Here is an 18,813-nt window from a genome sequence, read left to right as displayed (position 1 = left end):
AGTCCCCAACTAGCACATGCGCACGACCCGCCCGCCTTTTCCCGCCTCTTCGTTGCTACCCTCCCCGCCGGCGTCCGCTGCCCGCGTTTTTCCCGCCTCCTTATTGGCCGCCGCCGGGCACTGGAGGCGTTCCGATTGGCTCTCCGCCACGTGCGGCTCTTGTTGCTGAGCGCAGGCGGGCAGAAGCGCGGCGGCGGCCATGGAAGGGGCGGGTGCGGGCGCGGGCGCGGGCGCGGGCGTGGGCGCGGGCGTGGGCGTGGGCGTGGGCGTGTGCTCGGGCTCGGGCTCGGGCTCGGGCTCGGGCTCGGGCTCGGGCCGGGCGGGGTGAGGTCGATCGGGCGATCGGTCGATCCCCAGAGGTGTCCGGTGTGAGCAGCCACGGTCGGCCTCGAGCCGGCCTTTCCGCTCCCGGCAGCAGAAGAGACAGCAGGGCCAGGCGTCCTCTGTGCCGCGCTGGCGGTCGGTACTGGGGCAGGGGGCGTCGGTCCGTCGTGCGGCGGGTGCCTTGGACTTGGTCAGGCCGGTGGGGTGGCTGCAGCAGGCTCGGCTGGGCGTGGGCCTGGCCCTTTTGTGTATGTGTATGTCCGGTGGTGTTGCCTGCTCCGCTGTCACAGTTTAATTGGAAGAAAAATTCCAATGCTGTGAATAAATCTTTTAGTAACATCGGTGGAAGCTGAGGAGTCTCAGCACTTTCTGAAGCTGAACCCTGGGTACCCCATGGAAATGGAGCATCAAATCATTGCAGGGAAGGGTGCAGGAGGTGGGAGGTTTGGCTGTGTTTCTTGCAGTGCAGTTTATCGTTAGTGGTAGATTAGGTTTTAGTGAGTACTTACAGATGGCATCCCTCAGGCAAAGAGAAGATTTCAGACTCCAGGATTTCCTACAGAAAAATGAGCTGGAGTGCTTTTGTCAGTCACCCTGAACTTGCCTTTTTTTGTCTGTCCACTACACAGGCTGTAAGATTTTTTTTTCTTTATTTATATATTTAGTCCATATAAAGTGTTGCAGCTTTTGATGGAGACAGCTGGAGCCTGTAGGAAGACACGTGCGAGAGTAAGTCCCAGTCCCCTGACACACCTGCAAGAGGTAGAATCCTACGTGGCAAAGCGGCGCTTGTCACAGGCACGCCACCGTGCTAGGCTGGGAAGACTTTTCAGTGACTTGCGGGAAGCTGTTCTATCCCAATCACACAACTCTGCCTCAAAGGTGCGGAGCAGCGACTATTTCTCTATGCGTCGCTGTTATACCTGGGTGTGTTTAAATTTAGCCAGGTTTATTAATATGACCACTGTATCTTTATGGGTGCCAGTGTGTGTGAGTGTGATTTCACTGTGTGAAGCTTTCCTGGATCTCTTTTACTTTAAAGCTGCCAGTTCAGCATAAGCAAATTGTTCACTTCATAGTCTCTGGGTCATGGGTTGTTCATGTGCCTTAGATGTGCTTTTCTTAAGGGGTTTTTGCAGCTTCTTTATAGCTTTGCAGCTTCTTTGTAGTGTTTTGGAAACAAAGCAAAGGATCCCGTGATGAAGTTATCTTGATTTCACACCATTTTGCTATGAAATCAGAGTGGTGAGTTTAGGGACAGAAACAGTTAAAGGGGAGGGAGTAATTCATTCAGCCTTATGAGGTGCACTCTGTCCACAAGACACTGAAAAAATAAGTCTGGAAAAAAACCCCATCAATGCTGTTTATTGATCTCTGCTAAACTAAGAGACTATTTTATCGTTTATAAAGATGAAATGAACCCAAAATACTACTGAAAAGATTGATACCACCATGCTCAAAGCAGAGGAATAAGCATGAGGAGTACTTTCATCCTCAACTCTGCCACTGATTCATTTAGTTAGATTGGTTACTTACAGTTTTCCAGTTTGTAAAATGGAGAGCGTGGTGATTGTTTAGGACAGGAGTTGTCCTTGTAAAGGGCTTTAAGACTCTGAACATGTAAAACTGCTATCTGGCGCTTGTGCCTGCTGAACCCCTTATCTCTCCTACAGATTGAAGTAGGAGTTCAGTTTGCCATGTTCTGAACAAAAATGCAAGTTAAGCTGAAGTCACCATGAGCTCAGAAGCCAAGACTAAACAGATACTTGTTTTGTCTGGACTAGGGGGACTATCATCACATACCAACTCTTAAAATTGCTTTTTAATAGTATCATGTGCCCCTTGTGTGACTTTTGAAGGTCAAAAGAAGTTGAGTATCTTCAAGAGCCTAAATAGGAAAGTTCACTTGTAATCCTAGTTCTTAGTGTCTGGCTAAAATACCCAGTGTGACAACGCTGAAAGGTAGACATCCTGTCAAAGGTGATTGGGATGGTCTCACCAATCACATATATATTGAAATATTTTTGAGGTGTATATGTTTAAATGCATTGGCCATTTGTTCTCAGTTATGCTTGCTATAAATGATGAAGGAATGATGTTCAGCACTGAAGTTACTCCAGTAACAATCAGTGTAGCTGAGAGCAGAATATGGCAAAGGCTTCTCCTAGCAAAGTTCTCATGGGAAATTATTAGTAAAGTCTTATGCCTAAAGTTGGTAGACGTCCAACAAGACTTCACAGCATGGTATTTCTGGACATGCTCCAAGAAAAGAACAATCCAAACAAGACTGTTTGCTGATGAAAGAAGATCACAGTTAAGTAGCAAGTATCTATGTGACCAGGTGTTATGTGTATGTGTTGCATAATACATACCTAAATATTTATATTCTGCATTGAAGTTTGCTCTGGTATTAGTTCTTGCCCCTTTTCATATTAATGAGGGTATCTGGTGAAACAATACAGTTGTTTTTGCAGGGACATCAAGATAACTGAATATCAAAATGAAGGAAAAGTGAAGAAAACAACCAAGGCATGTTAAAACATTGATCTAGTCAGAGCAGAGAGCAATCAGTTCTGATTTTTTCTTGTGTTTAGTATCAGGTTTTGCGTAAGGCTAAGAAATCTATCCAGAAGTTGGAGCAAACCTTGGGTTCTTTGCTGGAGATGAAAGGTAACTATGCAAGTATTTGCTTTGGACAGAGTGCCTGGATTTGTTTGTTTATTTATTTGTTAAAGAGACATTTAGGTACCTAGCTGAGCAAATTAAAGTGTTAGAGCTGATTGTGACTTTAGTTGTAACAGTAAGCAAGGGGTAGCAAAAAGTCTTACTGACCTACTAAGCACTGCACCTCAGAAATCCCCCTCTGACTCTGAGTTGTTCCTACCCCCTCCCCTGCCAAGGTGAAGGAAGGAAACTGGTAATTCCTGCCATCCCATGGTCAGGCAGAATGGCATTGTCACCCTGCTGCCAGTTCACCCTCAGCAAGTGTGAGGCTGGTGTGGGTCGCCAGGCTGCATGCTTGGGCTCCCACTGAGAGGCTGCAGGAGCATGTGTGCTCCTCCCGGCCTCAGCAATGTAGTGTAGTGTGAAAGACAGCTGTCATGAGCACCCAGGATTGCAAGTCAAGCACAGCCAGAGCTTAAACTGCAGGCTCTGGTGTCAGATAAAGGAGAACAGAGAAGCTGCTGAGGATTTCCTAGTACAGGAAATGGAAGCCTCTAGTTAAGAATTTACTCTGATAGAAACGGGTAGAGAGGTGCTGTGGCTTTGTTTTCTTTCAGCTTGGTGGGTCGTCTTCATACACTCTTCTGTTACCACCTGTGGCACCATGCGTCACTGCAGTGTAGCATGTGCTGTCAGCAGTTGAGGCATGCCTTGCCAATGTGCCATCTTGTTTACTGATGCTGGCCGCTGCCTGCAGTGGCAGCAATTAGTACTGGGGGCTGATGGGGTACAGACTTTGGACGTATTTTTGTGTCCCTTCAAGTGTCCAAGTTACTCTCAGGTAGAAAAAACCCTGCTATTCTTGCAACTTGCACCTTCAATAATTTGCATCAGTTAGAAGTCCCATTGCTTAACGTGAGCAATCTCCTCTGAACCCACATCCTTGAATAACCCATAAAAGTCAGTCATAGGTAGAAGAAATAGTTTGAGAGAGCAAAATTGAAGGGATCACAAGCAGTGAGGCTGGGTGAGGAGAACATGGAGGTTAATTTCCCCTTGTGTTTACTTGCATATATGTACAGTTCATACTGCTTGTGAATCACGTGTTGGTTGTCGGGGGGGGTGTGTTAAATGCAATTTGCTTGTTATATGGCAGTCACAAAATACCGTATTGACTAGTGCTTGCCTGGAGTTTGATTTGCTGGTTATTTTATTAATATCACCATCATTTCTGTCAGACCAACGTTAGGAAGAAGGCATTAATTTTAAGTTCCTCAATGATAATAAACTCCCAGTAATGCTAGCTACATTGCAGGAGAGGCAGACATTTCTCCTTTTACATCATTTTTGTATAATGAAAAGCTCTGGCTTGTGAAGAACCAGATGTTGAATTTATTTTGTTTGATTGGGGCTGAGGGTGGGAGGGAAGCCAAAAGTGTCACTGATGTGACAGTAACCTTTCTGCTGACAGCAGAGTCCTTCAGTCTGGAGGATGGGAACCTGTCCAGCTTGGAGGAAGTCAGGGAGCAATATGTCAAGAGGCACTTCAGCAATCATAGGTAAGGGCTTATGCCAGTCAAGTAAAGATGATAATACTTTGCACTTGCTTCCATCCCAGCATCTCTGAACCTCTTTGTCATTGTTACTGAATTTCCAAGCAGAAGCCTTTCATTGTGGGGAAAAGATGAAGAGAATTCTCCTGGACCCCTGTGATCCTGTACAGTACACAAACACTCTAAGCATGTTGCTGGTCTCATTTCCAGTCAGTGCTTGTATTTCCTTTCCCTTCTATGTAGCTGATCTGCACCAAGGGCTTCTCATTCACCTGCAAAGCAAAAGGAGGAGGAGAAAGCTGGCTTGGGAAGAATGGCCCTGGACTCTGGAGTGGCCATGACAAGGGCCTTATTAATCCAGTTAAGAAGTTGTTCGTGTGGCTTTTTTTCCTGTGTGTTCTTTCCAGCACTGCATCAGCCTCGGAAGCTGTGAGTGAGAATGACTCTACTACCTGGTGTTTGATTCAAGAATGTGAAAAAAAACCACTGGAAGAGGATGGGAAGCCAGAATTGATCCAGTCTTCAGACACTTCATCCTCAGATCTGGTGGACTTTGAACGGTAGGTACACACCACATTGCCTTCAGTTTTTTGACTTGTTTATATTAACATCGTGCATCCAGTCGCTGCCATTTCTACAGCCCTGCTGGAGCCTGCCTCAGCCTTGCAGAAGCCTTGTGCCAGCAACTTTAGCCCTGCTGGTGATGAACCTGAGCACCTCACATGTCTTTTACCTGCAACTTGCATGTGAATGGTCTCCCAAGCATCATAACAGCCCCCAGCTCTCCAGACCCTGGAAAATCCCTGAGAATTTTCCATCCATCCTCAAGAAAGAGAAAAAAATGTATTTCAAGTGTGTCAGTCCCTGTGTGGCCATGTTTTACCATTGTTCATGTGGCCTGCAGAGTAAGATGCAGCATACCTGCTAACAGTAGTGGTTTAACAGACAAGTTCAGATGGAATTGGAGGTTATTCATCCAGAATGGTTTATGCAAGTGCATGTCCCTGTGTGTTTTGCTGTCAGTACCAGTATCAAGTTGTATCCCTGCAATGGGGCTAGATTTTAGGAATGTAGGAATTGCTGCACCAGATGAAATTTTTGATTCCAGCTGTTTGTGTTCTGGGGAGGTGCAGGAGCCAGGGGTAGGCAGGTACTTTCCCCCACAGTGATGTTTGTCCTGCCTCTAATGGCATTGTTATGAGGAGCTTGAATGCTGTTGCCCCTTCCAGAAATAGACCCTTAGCTCCTGGCAGCTTGGAGTGCTTTTTGGGGGATCAGAGAAGGGTAAGGCTGGATGCAACCAGGGGAGATCATGCAGTCCTTGGCTTGTGGGCTGCAGAGTAGTGGTGGCCTGGAAGATGTCAGAAAGCACTCCTCAAAATGTCTGCAACACAGGGACGAGCAGGGGAACCTAAACACTTAGGTGTGTGTTACAGTTACAGCTGGTGGGTGCAAGTCTGTAAACCCCCTTTAGGATCAGCTCCTAAGTGCCTGTTGCAGGACTTAAAAAACAAAGACCACTTTTCTCATGTCAGTGGTCCATGTATTTTAGTTTGGGGTTGTAATGGTAAGATTACTGGGTTTTTTCAAAGTTACTTATATCTTAAGACTGAGTACATTATTCATCGCATTCTTTCCCTTGCTGTCAGACAGAACTAGGAGCTACTTAGAAGTCATGAATCCTTTTCCAAAGGATGAATGATCATTTAATTGTGAAGATTTGAGAAACAGATAGATGTCTAATCTATCCTGTACCCTCAAGCAGAGTCAATTTTGCCCTGACCGTTCCAGAGTAAAGAATACGCAGTACAGGAGAATCCAAAGCTGCAGCTGGCAACCTCTTCCACAGCGTCACTGCCATAAACAAAAATTTCCACAGTTCCTTGCTCTCTTTTGCTTTGAACTGGTACTTATTTATAAAATTCCCTTGGACTATTGAGGTTTTCATCAAAACGGGATTGCAGCTGTGTCAGCAGATGGCACCAGCCTCCCGCTACTGTTCCTGCTTTTGCTCCTCTGAGAATCTGAGGTCTCTGTAATAAAGATACCGTTTACAAGACCTTGAAATCTGCTGAATCAAGATTTTCTGGGGAAACTATGCTCTACTTCATCATAGACTGCAGGACATAGCTGTAAACACCTGACTTTCCCCTTCTTCACTAACAAAGTAGACCAGAGCCTGTACTGTGTGGGCTCTGGCGCTTATCCTTACAGTCTTCCAGTCCTGGCAGACTGCATTTGGTTCGTAGCTAATCCTTCTCCAAAAAATTACCTTTTATAACAGGCATAAAACAATAGGGACTCTTCAGCAGAGAAAATGACAGCCTTTTCTTTGGTGATTGTCTACTCATTATTTTGGCAGCATCAGAAATGCTTTGAGATTCAGCTGACTTTTTTTTTCTCCCATGTGCAGCAGCAGGAGCTGTATTGGTAGGACTGCACAGTACTCTGTCCAATGCAAAATGTGGTTGTCTTCTTCCAGTTGGGAAGGAAATACTTGAGTCATTTTCAAGCTTAATTTCTTTAGCAAAGCAATCTAATGGTGATTCATATTCTTCTGTTTGAGAATCTCCAGATCTTTTGTTTGGAGCTGGATATCCAGAATCCTTAGTGAGCACAATAACTTACATGAGAACTCTTATTCCCCTTCTGGTACTTTTTCTCCAGAAATGGTGGAAAATAATAGAGTGTGGAAACTGGAGTTCAAACATGTTTATGCTTGTGTGCAGAATTATCTTAAGATTTTCAATATTGATTTGCTGGAACAAGTATTTTTAAAAAAAAACAAACCCAAACGACTGAACTCTTTTGAGTTACTTTCTCATGCAGTACGGTTCAGTTAATCAGGAAATGTGCTTATTTGGGACATCTTCCAAGGAATCATTTTGAGCCCAAACTTAGTAACAATGACTGCTGTTTATAGAACGCGTGGCTTGTACTCTTTTGATCTTGTTATTTTCATCTGAGAAACTTTAAGCATTTAATTAACAAAAAATAACCTTCAGTGCTGCTTTCCAAAGTAGACGTTATTATCCCTGGTTCACTGTGGCACACAGGACTGACAGAAGAAATGGGATTGTTCTGAGATTTAGTCACTGGGTTGAAATTACAACAGTTATGTCCCATTACCAGTTTCACTACAGACTGCATAGAAGTCAGTCTTAGGGATGCATTTCCTTTGATGTGAGATAGAGGAAATGTAGCTCCCATGCTTGTTTAAGTTAGTGTCCAGGCCTGGGGTAGTCTTTTTCTATCTGCATGTATAGTACCTGATACGTCAGGATATGACCTCAACCAAGTGTAGAGCAATGCCAGTAAAAGTATAAAAAGTGGCTTGCAGTGTCAAAGCCTCAGGATATAAAGGCAAGTAACTCAAAATTTATTAAATACCAGAATGAGGTTTGCCTGTGCAACAGGTACAGCCTGCAGTGCCTCGAGGTTCTGTTGTGAGGCAGTCCTGCTGAGGCTGTGGCTGGAGCCTGCCTTTTGAAGCTAAAATCTTGGCGGAACAGAGCTGCTAAAATCTTCAGACAGTGTTGGGCAACCTTCAGTAATTGTGTGAAGTCTTAGAGGGGGGAGTCAGTGAAGTAGTTATGAATCACAGCTACTCCCCAGTCTCCTACTGATTTACAATAGATGGCTGCCTCATAGCCTGTGCTTAAGAGATGCTCCCTTTTCTTTCGTTACAGATACCTGTATTTTTATAAGCACACGGTGGACCTGCTGATAGAGCATGGAGTTGTTTGCACTGAGGAAGTGCCTCTTCCTGAGGTCTCCATGACTATTTCCCACCTCTGGCAAGAGCTTTCTGAAGAAAGGAGAGACAGCATCCTGCGGTATTGTAGCCAGAGAGATTTCCTCATGGATCCTAAAGCTGCTTGTCAAGAGCCTGCATGCACTGAAAGTAGTGTGAGGGACAGCCGAGGTAACAGCGAGGAAGCCAGTGGTTCATCAGTCTCCACACCAGAGGAAGTAAGTGCTCGGTACAGCGGGTCCTGTGCTTCTGAAACTCCAAACCTTCAGATGCTAATTGGCTCTGAAACTTTTAATTGGAAACATACAGTAGTTGTAATTGTGCTTTCCTAAGACCACTTGAATGCATAAGTGGAAACAATAAGCAACCTCTGAGTAAATATCTGCACCAAATTCTGTCTTGGTAAGATACACAGCAAGCTGTTGGAGTCGGTGGTAGTAATCCTGCTAGTCTCCACTGACCTGTAGAGTTTCTGTGCTAAGTAACAGTTAAATTTGCTCTAACTTGCTCCAGGGGGAGGGAGCGAGAACAAGAATTATACGGTTATGGTGCTCTGCAAACTCTCCAAGGAGCGCCGATGATCTAAATACAGAAGGAATACCCAGTTTGCCAAGGCCTGCTGTGTTTTGGGTTGGGTGTTTTATTTTCATCAAAGCACTTGATAGCAAGTATTTGTAGACCAGTTTCTGTACAGGGCTAATAAATGCCAGTGCCACGCACCTTGGCAGAGCCACAAAGTCAGTGACTGAGTAGACCAGGGCATTTGTTAAAAAGAGACAAAATAACAGCCAGCTCTTTGTAAACTGTTCCTGGAGCACATAAGCAACTAGCTGCTCAAAGACATGTATGTAATTTTACTAGCTGCAAGGGAGGGACAGATGTCCAACTTTAATAGGTAAGTAAAATGCATTGACAAGTTCTTTTTGAGTCACAGGACACAACTCATGTTGCTGGCCTCCTTAATAAATGTCATGGGGATGTTGCATGCACAGTACTTTTCTGGCACAGAAGATGTGTGAACTGCATTATGGTGGGGTGAACAAATAAGCTTATTGGTCTGTCACAGGGAGCATCTGAACTCCTTTGTAAGCCAGGTCACACACTGGAATCAGATTTGGGGAGACCGGCTGGTACAGCTGAGATCTCCAGCCATAAGCAGCAGCAGTCTAGTCTCTAAAACATTGATATAAATAATGTTTTTTAGTGATTTTCTGGGAGATGTAATGTTAAGTAATTCCTACAGGTTGAAGCATAGGCCTAAGGGAATGGAATAACCTTGTTCCTAGTCATGAAATACAGTTATTCTGTATTATTCCTTTCTCCATAGAACCCTTTTGGTTTACTCTATATGTAAATATACCCGTTAAATGGAAAGAAAGAGTATCATGCTTTGTAAGACTTCATTATTAAAGGTGATAGGTAAAACTCTTAGGTGGCTGGATATGTTGACATCTGAAGTGTTTTCTCTGATAGGTAATGTTTGAAGATGCATTTGATGTTGCTGCTGATTTCCTTGACAGAAGTGAGACTCAAGGAACATCTAGCCAGAGGTAAGTTATAAACTTACCCCTTTTGCTAGACAGAGTAAGTTAATAGTCAGTACTCCATGACAAGTTTTCTGTGGAGTAAGGCAATAGCCTAGCTTTCTTTTTTGTGCCTAATTTTTAGTAAATGGTTAGAACAGCAACTTCCAGCAATTTTGCTCACAATAATACTCTCTTAAGATGCAAAAGTGAAATGATTAATAGGCATTTATGGCAGAATGAGTAAGAATCACTTATTAAGAGCACCCCATCACTTCAGGATAACTCGAATTCTTCTTTTAGCACTCTACATAGCTTTCCATCTTTTCAAATTACAATATTTGTGAAGTTTTCCTTTTCTCTCTCTCACTTACCAGGTCTCTGAGGACCACAAGGCATTCCTCAGATAAGTCAGCTAATCATAGACTGTACTCTCATTTAATGAGAAAAAAATTGTAATTTTTGAACATTGACTCCCTTACCGTTTTTAGTACCCCAATTTAATCACAAGGAGGTGATCAAACTAAAATGTGATTGACCTGAACAGTAACATCCAAGAAACACCAGACCTATTAAATAATAACATCTCTTTCCTCTGCAGGTCAAGTGAATTACCTAAAAGAGAACATGTCAGATACAAAGCTGGCACTGCCTTTGATTTGTCCCAGTAGACCAAAGAAAGAAAAGGGTTGCTTTCCTCAAGAGGAAAGTCACATCTTTTATGCGTTCTTGCTACTTAGTCTTCGTTAGGATTGTTTCTCTTTGTAAATAGTGTTTTTAACCTGTTCTTTTTAATCCCAGTTTCTACTTATTTTTCAATATTTAGAGAGTTCTTCAGTGTGAATCTCTTTGTCTTTCACCACCATTCCACCTTGTACTTCCAGAACAGAATGAATGGAAATAAGGTTGTTTTGACTGTTGATCAGAATATATTTAAATACATAAAGCTTAGCAAATACATATCTATTAAATAACATTTATTAGGTCAAAATTGCTGTTTACTTTTAAAATAAGAAAGTATTCCTTAATACTGCAATGTATTGCGATCTATTTTAGATCCCAAATTGGATTAGTATTTCAGTAGTCAACATTTATCCTGTTCCCTTCCTTCCTTATCACTCTGTGCTTTGTAATTCTGGGCAAAGGCGTGATGACAGAACTTTTTAAAATCCCAGGGAGAACATAGAGGTGAGGTCTAGAATGATTATCTTAGCTTTTTGCCAGTTACCTGTTACCCGACTACAAACCTGCCAGTGATAGCTAATATGTCATTTCGTGGCCACATGTTACTGCATTCACTCAAAAACTTTATAAAAGAGGTTGAGGCTGTTTCTCTGAACAACCCTACAAAATACACTACCAAATAACCATTGTTTCTCTCTGTTAAAATAGATATATACTTTTCCCCACAACAGTGTTACTGTAGTTGTCACGTGTCAGTGGATCTCTTTGTTGTGATACTGGTTTCTTTTATTGCTGTTCTCTGTTCTTACGTATCTTCCTTGCATTTGTTAGACAATATCTCATCAATATATCCACCTCCACTCCTCCTTGTTTTCCTTGGTTATTTTCTTTAATATCAGAATCATCTTGAAGACAATGTGAATCTTTTTAAACTTATAGGTAAAATGTGTAGGTGAGGAAGTAAGTAGGAGGAAAAACAAGGGAACAGGAATTTAAATATAGTATCTGGTTCCATTTTCAGTTCAGCATTTCCAAGCTGCGCTTCTGAAAATCCAGAGAATCACCACAGACTCTGTCTGCAGATCACTGACTTCCTAAAAAGCCTCTTCTTTGCTAATACACAGTTTTTCCAGGTAAGCTTTGCTAAAGAATTCCTTACAGAAGGATCAATGTCTTTCTGTCATCGTCAGAAAGGGATTTCTGTTTTCTGTGCTTCTGATCATCTTGTCCAGAATCATTACAAATAAGAACTCTGGTTTCATCACTTCAGATGTGTCATTCCAAAAGGTCACTAGGATTGTGTCATTGTGAGGAGTTATTATTGCTCAGAGTATTATTCAAAATGGCAAATGACATGGGGAACTTTTGTTGTTGTTGTTGTCTGCATGAAAGTTCCTTGTGGAAAAGCTTGAGTGATCTCATCTGAACAGGCGAAGCTCACTTCGCAGTTCTCCATTAACCCCCAGCTGCTTCATTCTGAGCTCAGTAGGACCACCTTCTGCTTGTCTGGGTGCCAGGTTCCCTACCCTGAGCCCTCCGCTGGCAAGCCGTAGGAGTAGGATATTTGTGTTCTTGAAGGAGGTGATAAACAGCTGCTGAGCTGCCCCTTAACCTCAGCTTGCTGTTGCAGGTTCACTAAGCCAGAAGTCATTGTGTTTGCAGTATTATTCCTCCCCTTCTTGCCCTCCTGCCAAGGAGGTGGCTCAGAGAGTGGAGGACTGAAAGGGAGATATCCCTCAGCCAGAGCATGCTTGTGTTTGTGATGAGGGGTAATTGGGACAGCAAACAAAGCAGAAACTAGTGTTGCACACTGAATCTACCACACAGTGGCTGCTGCATGCCATTTGGTTTCCCCCATCTCAGGGAGAGAGTAGCACTAGAGAAGGTGCAGAGGAGTGGCAGCCCGTGCAGCAAAAGGCATTAAAGAGGAGCTACTAGAGTAGGACTCTTCTGCAAAAAAAGTCTGAGGAATACCATGAGAGAATTTTGATCCTAAATGATGTGGATTTGGTACACAGAATGGTTATTCATTGTGTCTAATACCAGAAGGACTCGAAAGCACTCAGTGAAATGAACAAACAACATATTAAAAAATAGTTGCATGTGCAAATTACCAAATTTAACTCCTGGAGCATCAATCCATTGGCAGTTATTAAATCTGAAGGTCCAGATACAATTTCCAGCTTAGAAGGTCCTCACAGCACAGTTTGCCATAATGAGGGAGCATATATTGTGGAGCAGAGCACACTGCATGCACAGTTCTTGCACTTTCTGTCTAAATATCCACTCCTGGCTATTGTCAGAGAGCAGGCACTGATCTACACAGCCCTTTGGTCTGTGAATAGCTATGTTCTGTGTAAGGACAGAGCTCTTCCTGTGCTTATGTAAATGACTGTGAACTAGAAAAGAAAGAAAAGCTTTAGGCAAGATATGGTATTTCCCGGTTTAAAATTTCTTTTGTGGATGTCATGCCTGGCAGCATTAGGTGGTCCCATTTTGTCCTGCTGCTGCATTGTTATATATGAGCCCAAGTCCATCTCACAGCTCCCAGGTGAGGTGATAAGAGAAGAGGTAGTGTCTCTTTCAAGCTTTAAAGAGGGACATTTGAAATAAGACTAGGAGAATGGGAGTGATGGGAAGACAGGCAGCAAAAGAAGCTGAAGTACCGCAAATTGGCAGTTGAGTGAGCTCCGTGGATCCAAAAGGAAATAAAAGGCTGTGTGCATTTCTTTTATGCAGGAACTTTTGAGTTGTCTGTGATAAGACAATAAAAAGGAAGTTTGAGCAGAAATCACGCAGCTTAGAGAGTACTGATAATGTGAAGGTCACAATCTGTTTTGGTTTAGATAACTGCAGTACAGCACATCTAGAGAGTCCTGCCAAGAGACACACAAAAAAATACGACTGACTAGATTTTTTTTGGTTTGAGCGCAGAAATTCAGCTCCATCTCAAAGCAAACAGATAGAGGCAGTTATGGAAGTGGTTGCAGAGCAGGGATAGGAGACATTCCAGCTAGCTTGAAACACACCAACTCAGGCAGCAGCAGGGAGTTCAGTATAGGCTACATACCTTACCCTAGAAATTGGGCTACTCGGAGCCTTAGAGACTTCTGGACTTGACGGGGAAAGGAGCCCTTCCTGCTTACCTTATGGGTGTGACTGAACCGCTGCAGCCTGTTCCCCTTCCCTTGATGTGGTATCTGCGCCAGTGTTACACTGGCCCGGGAGTCTGGGCAGTGCTGGGATAAGTTATCCCAAAGATAAAGTGATGTCCTGGTGCACTGTGCACACACCTTCTAGAAGATACAGAGGTGAGTAGCAGGTGCAGTACCAAGGTGAGGCATGCGATGTGCTCCCAACAGAAATATGAAAGGCAGCCTATGGTCTTCTTTTCTTTCATCTGCAGAGCTGATAAGGCGGCAGGGTTCATTGCTGGTCATTACAGGCTAGTGCTGTGTTATGCCATTTCTGGTTAACTGTCCAGGTAGGAAGTACTATTGTTGGATTGTGCATGTTCACCATTTCATAGTCACAGATGCACTGAGTGCAGCTCCTTTTGAGCCGCTGCCCTGGCCATCAAGGCTGCCAAGGGCATGGATCCCGGTAGTATAAAATGCTTGAGAAAGTCGCACACAAGAGGAGGGAGGAGATCCATTAGACAAGGAAAGGGAGGGCTCCGGAAAGGTCAGTGACCTAAAAATAAAAACAGGAGCATGCTTCCATGGTACATGGTAGAGAAATTTCTCTGAGCATGAGATTAATTAAGCAATCTTGTAATTTTTTAAGAGCTGTTGTCTTAAGGTCACATCATAAAAGATTCTTAGCAGCAAAGGCAGTAAAGAATTAATTTAGATTGAGGTCCAAAGGTTTTACAATATCTAAGTGAAAGTCAGTGGGGTTTTTTCTAAGCAGCACTGAGCACCTTTGCATTTTCAAAGGCGTAATTTCTTTTAAAATTATGGATTTTAGATGAGTCACTTGACAAGCAAGTGGGATTTATTGCTCCTTAAGCCATACATTTTTTAAACAGCACCTATTTTTAAGAGCAGCCTTGCCGTAAAGCATCTTGCATCAATGCAGAAGGTGGAGTAGATTGACTGTAGGCATGAACACTTTCATCTAGTTTGATTTCTCAAGAGCCACTTATTCTCTGTAAGCCGGCGAAAGAGAAGGAAATGGTCTTCTGTTGCTAAAAGAGCAGCAAAGCCTGAAGTCAGAAGTTAAGGGCTCAAGGAAGCTCTCCTATCTTCAAAGCCTGTTATGTGACCCACTTGCTACCACAGTCAGTAACAGCTGTCTAAATGATGTAAATAGACATAGGGTAGGAGCCCTGTGATTTTAGAAAAAAAATTGGTTGAAAATTTGAGCCATTCATCAGGCATCTCAGGCACTTGACAAGTGCTGGTTGCTGATTCAGAGAGAAAGGCGGGCTCATGGTGCAATAACTGATGCATGTCGGCACTTGACTAACGCGCTGTATATTTGAAACACAATCAACTCCTGTGGTTTTTAATCCTGCTTGACTTTGGGGGGCCTTTCAGGAAGAAGATCTTCAGTTTGATTATGAGACTGTGATGCTGAGGTGCACTGAGACCTTTGATGATGAAGATTTCTAAACAGTATCTCTGTTTGCTAGTGTTTTGCCAAGCATTGCCAGGTACACCAGCATGTGAAGAGACTGCACTTCTTTCAGTGAAGCACGTCTCTGAACAGAGTGTGAAGACACTGTGTTAAAGTGGTTTGTTACTGTTCCGTTGACTTCCTATTCCCTCATCGGTGCTTCTTGATGTATCAGTTATTTATACCTTTAAAGTTCCATGGTTTAGATATTTATAAAATCTTAGTAAGTACTTTTGTCTGTTGCTTTTTAATGTTTAACCTCACTTCACAAGTAAACTGAGGCACGTACAGTTGTGACCTTGCCTAGCATAAGCTGTGGAAGAGCTGCAGAGCGGTCACATCAGTGATGGCCTGCATGCCCCTATAGGATGCAGGTCTCAAACTGCAACCTGCAAAGATCATTGCCCTGCACTCTGGCAGTGATTACTTTTCCAGTGCTGTTTTACAGCTTGGGCTGACAAGGGAAGAGGGATTTCCTTACAGAGAGTGAGATGAGGCTGTTCCATTTCTCTATGGGGACAGCAGCAGCGGCCACCCACTCCCAAATCACCCAGAGAAGTGCAGGCACAATAATACACTTTGGACTATTTACTTTTGCAAAATGTAAAAAGCTGAGTGATCAGACTTGTGCTCTTCCACCACATCTCATTCTTTAATGAGTACTGTTCAGATAGTGTCTTGGAATTAAAAGTGCTGTGAAGATGAATAAAGTCTTTCCCATCTCTGAGCTATCATTAAAGGCTCTCTACAGACTTGGACAAACTGTATTCTGACAGTGGTTATGCTGAGGTTGTGCTAACAGCCATCACAAACAGAAAAGCTAAAAAGTTTAATTTTAAAATCTAAACTAAAGCTGGCATACTCCACTATCCATTGGCCTTCAGCAGACAGGCTTTTAGGCTGAATCCAAGAGGGCTGGGCCAATGCCTTGGTGCATAAGAGCATGATACATGCAGCCGTATTCAAGCAAACACATGTGGAGCCTACCACTGAAGCACAAGAGGAGAGTAATTCCTCCAGAGCACCTTCCGTCCCTGCAGGTGAGGCTGTAGTAGCGCTCCCAGGTGAATGTTTGCTAGGCTGCTGTGTTTGGAAGTGGGGGCTCCTAATTGCAGATCCTCTTTGGGTTTAAGAGCCCCTCTGAGTTCTCCAGTGTGCAGCCTTGCCTTTCTAATGTGCTTCATGCATACAGGCTATAAGCAATGCTGGCTCTCCTTCCTCCTCCTCCTTTTCCTCTCATTCCAAAATGCCAAGCACGTGCATCTCCTGGGCAGTCTGGATTTTGGGACACCTGCTGGCTGAAATACAGGTACAGACTTCTGAGGGGTTCCAAGGTCAAATCATCCTCTCCTTTAGCTAGTACAAGAGACATATATATACCTACAGTAATAAGCATTTACATTAAGTGTTCTGCCTGTGTTTTCTTTTTGTAGTTTTGGGGGGAAATAGGTTAGTTTTTCTGAGTATTGAGAATACTTTTCCCACAAGCTTTTAGCTGTAGAAAGATTTCTCTCATCTTCAGTTCCATTTGCCACACAACTTTTGGTCAGGTTTGTTACATTAATGATTCTTTCACCACATCCATCTCAATAACCACATCAGCTGAGGTCAAACTTGGCAATACTGGTATGTGCCATAGGACAGCCATGTGAATAGATAATGTTCAAGGCTTAACAACCTTTTATTGGCATTTCATTCCTGCCCTTTTGAGGGCCAGTTCAGGACAGAAGTTAAACATAGCATAATTCATTTCCAAATGACTTTCAGCCTCCCACCTACCACAGGAGGCAGTTTTAAATGGACACCACACACCATGTAGATGCGTTCCCTTGATCATCACACATGAGAGTTTCTGATGCTTCACCAGGAGGATTTTAGGTTAAGACTGGCCTGAACATTAATGTGAAACAGCAGGTGTGTTCAGGTAATGTGAAAAGACTAAGTCCTCCAAATGGTAGCAGGCTTTGTGGGAGGTGTTGCAACATTAAGGAGAAGATAAAGAACACGTTACTCTGGTTCCTCCTGTCGCATGATCATAGTTTACAAGAGTGTGGGCCTGTGTGTAACGTGGGAAGGCAGTTTCCTCTCCTGCAGAGCCAAAGCTACACAGACAGTAGCTGTTCTGCCCTGGCGTGCATGAAGTCTGCTCTGCCTTGGCAGGGAAGCAGCCTTAATTCCTGAGCATATTGGTACTGTGCTTACACGGGTACCACATTGTGCAGCACTCAGTGGTTGGTCTGGTGGAAACTTTTCATGAAAAAAATCTGGAAAATGTAGGCTACTGGGGCAGAGCGGTGAGAAGGAGTTGGAGGCAGAAAGGCAGCAGGGAGGGAAGAGTGGGAAACGTGAACACATCAGTGGAAGTGCAGTTGTTGCAAGGGTTTGGGCAGACCAAGCTGAACAGCGCAGGGTGGGACCCACCACATTACAGCTGTGCTACAGCATGGCAGCCCCTCACTTTTCAACACATTAAGCGTAACATAGGGCAGTCCTGCCCAGGTCACATCTTGTGAGAAAGCTGTGGAAATGAGCCTCTGATTAGCTGCTCTAGAGCCAGCGCACCTAGGGTACAAGCAAATACCCATCACCAGGTCTCCTCGGCCAGAACAGCAGGAGCATCTGCCTGGACTTCCCAATTAGCTGTCTGCCTCTCTGCAAAGCTGCAAGCAGGGTGACCCCACACCTGGTTGAAATCAGTAAATGTTGCTGCACTCAGGACTCAACAGTAGCACAAAGGGTAATACAGCTGACACGTAGCTGGCTGTTCTCCAAGCAATCTGAAACAGCCCTCAAGTGTTCAGTTTTATGCTTGAGGATCCTCTGGTTTTCATTTTCATTAAGTAGAAAATAAACAGAAGCCATGTTGCTGCGGTGCAAAGTCGAAGCTGTTTCCAAACCTCAAGTGGCCACATGCAGCTGGGAGGAGTGGTGGCCCTGCAGCCTAACCCCTGCCTACTTTGTTTTAAAATTTGGAAATGTCCCCCCGAGGCAAATAAAAGGATATTTTATAAATATATAACAAACACACCGAAGGGGGGAATTTTTAAAAACATTTAGGAGCCTGAGCTTGAAACAGGGATGTAAACAGTTTCTGAAAAACTGCCTTCTGAGCCTTAGCAACAGCAGACACAGCTGCCCCAGACCAGCATAGCCCGCACACAGCTGTCTGCGCCTCCTGGCCCATAGGATGTGCCAGGGTAACAAATGAGCCTCCACCAGGGATTGGGGCCCCCTTATGCCAGGAGCTATAAAGTCATGCCCAGCTGTAGTCTAGGGAACTTGCAAGCCAAATACAAGATGGGGACACAGACATGTCAGCAGGCTGGGGCAGCAGGGTGACAGCATAACAGATGAGCAATGTTCTCCATCCTTGGAGTGGGGAACAAAAAGGTAATTGAAGACCAATTTTTGTGGTACAGCAGGTTTTGGCAGGTGTGGCTTGTGTACCTCATTAGCTGTGTATCCTGTTCCCATCTATGCCGGTCCTCCAGTGTGTGGTGAGTCTGGCCAGGAGCAGCCTGGCAGCTTCAGTACAGGACACAGGAGCCAGGGTGAGGTAGACTTAACAGCTCGCTTTCACACATGTGCTACAGCACAAGTAAATTCGAGAGTGATGATGAATAAGACCATGGGTTTGTCTGCTAGATCCTCTGGGAGCATAGAGAGCTCCAAATAAGCTTAGAGATGTAGT

The 18,813-nt window shown here is 44.0% G+C and overlaps 1 protein-coding gene across 2 annotated transcripts; it reads left to right on the top strand.

Annotated features, from left to right (window-relative positions):
• The first annotated feature begins 1,694 nt into the window (after positions 1-1,694).
• On the top strand, positions 1,695-15,911 carry STRA8 (stimulated by retinoic acid 8). Of its 2 annotated transcripts, XM_055809287.1 has the most exons (7): positions 1,695-2,994; positions 4,460-4,547; positions 4,949-5,101; positions 8,231-8,513; positions 9,769-9,845; positions 11,524-11,635; positions 15,044-15,911. In XM_055809287.1, exons 1-7 carry the CDS (start codon positions 2,988-2,990, stop codon positions 15,116-15,118), a joined length of 795 nt encoding a protein of 264 aa, XP_055665262.1. In that variant the 5' UTR covers positions 1,695-2,987; the 3' UTR covers positions 15,119-15,911. The 2 variants fall into 2 exon arrangements, with proteins under 2 accessions (XP_055665262.1, XP_055665261.1); XM_055809286.1 differs by having other exon boundaries at positions 11,524-15,911.
• The last annotated feature ends 2,902 nt before the right edge of the window (positions 15,912-18,813 follow it).

This window comes from Falco peregrinus, chromosome 6, assembly GCF_023634155.1.
Source record: "Falco peregrinus isolate bFalPer1 chromosome 6, bFalPer1.pri, whole genome shotgun sequence".
NCBI classification, from domain to species: Eukaryota; Metazoa; Chordata; class Aves; order Falconiformes; family Falconidae; genus Falco; species Falco peregrinus.
Note: the sequence above shows the minus strand (reverse complement) of the source record. Positions and strands in the feature narration are given on the sequence as shown.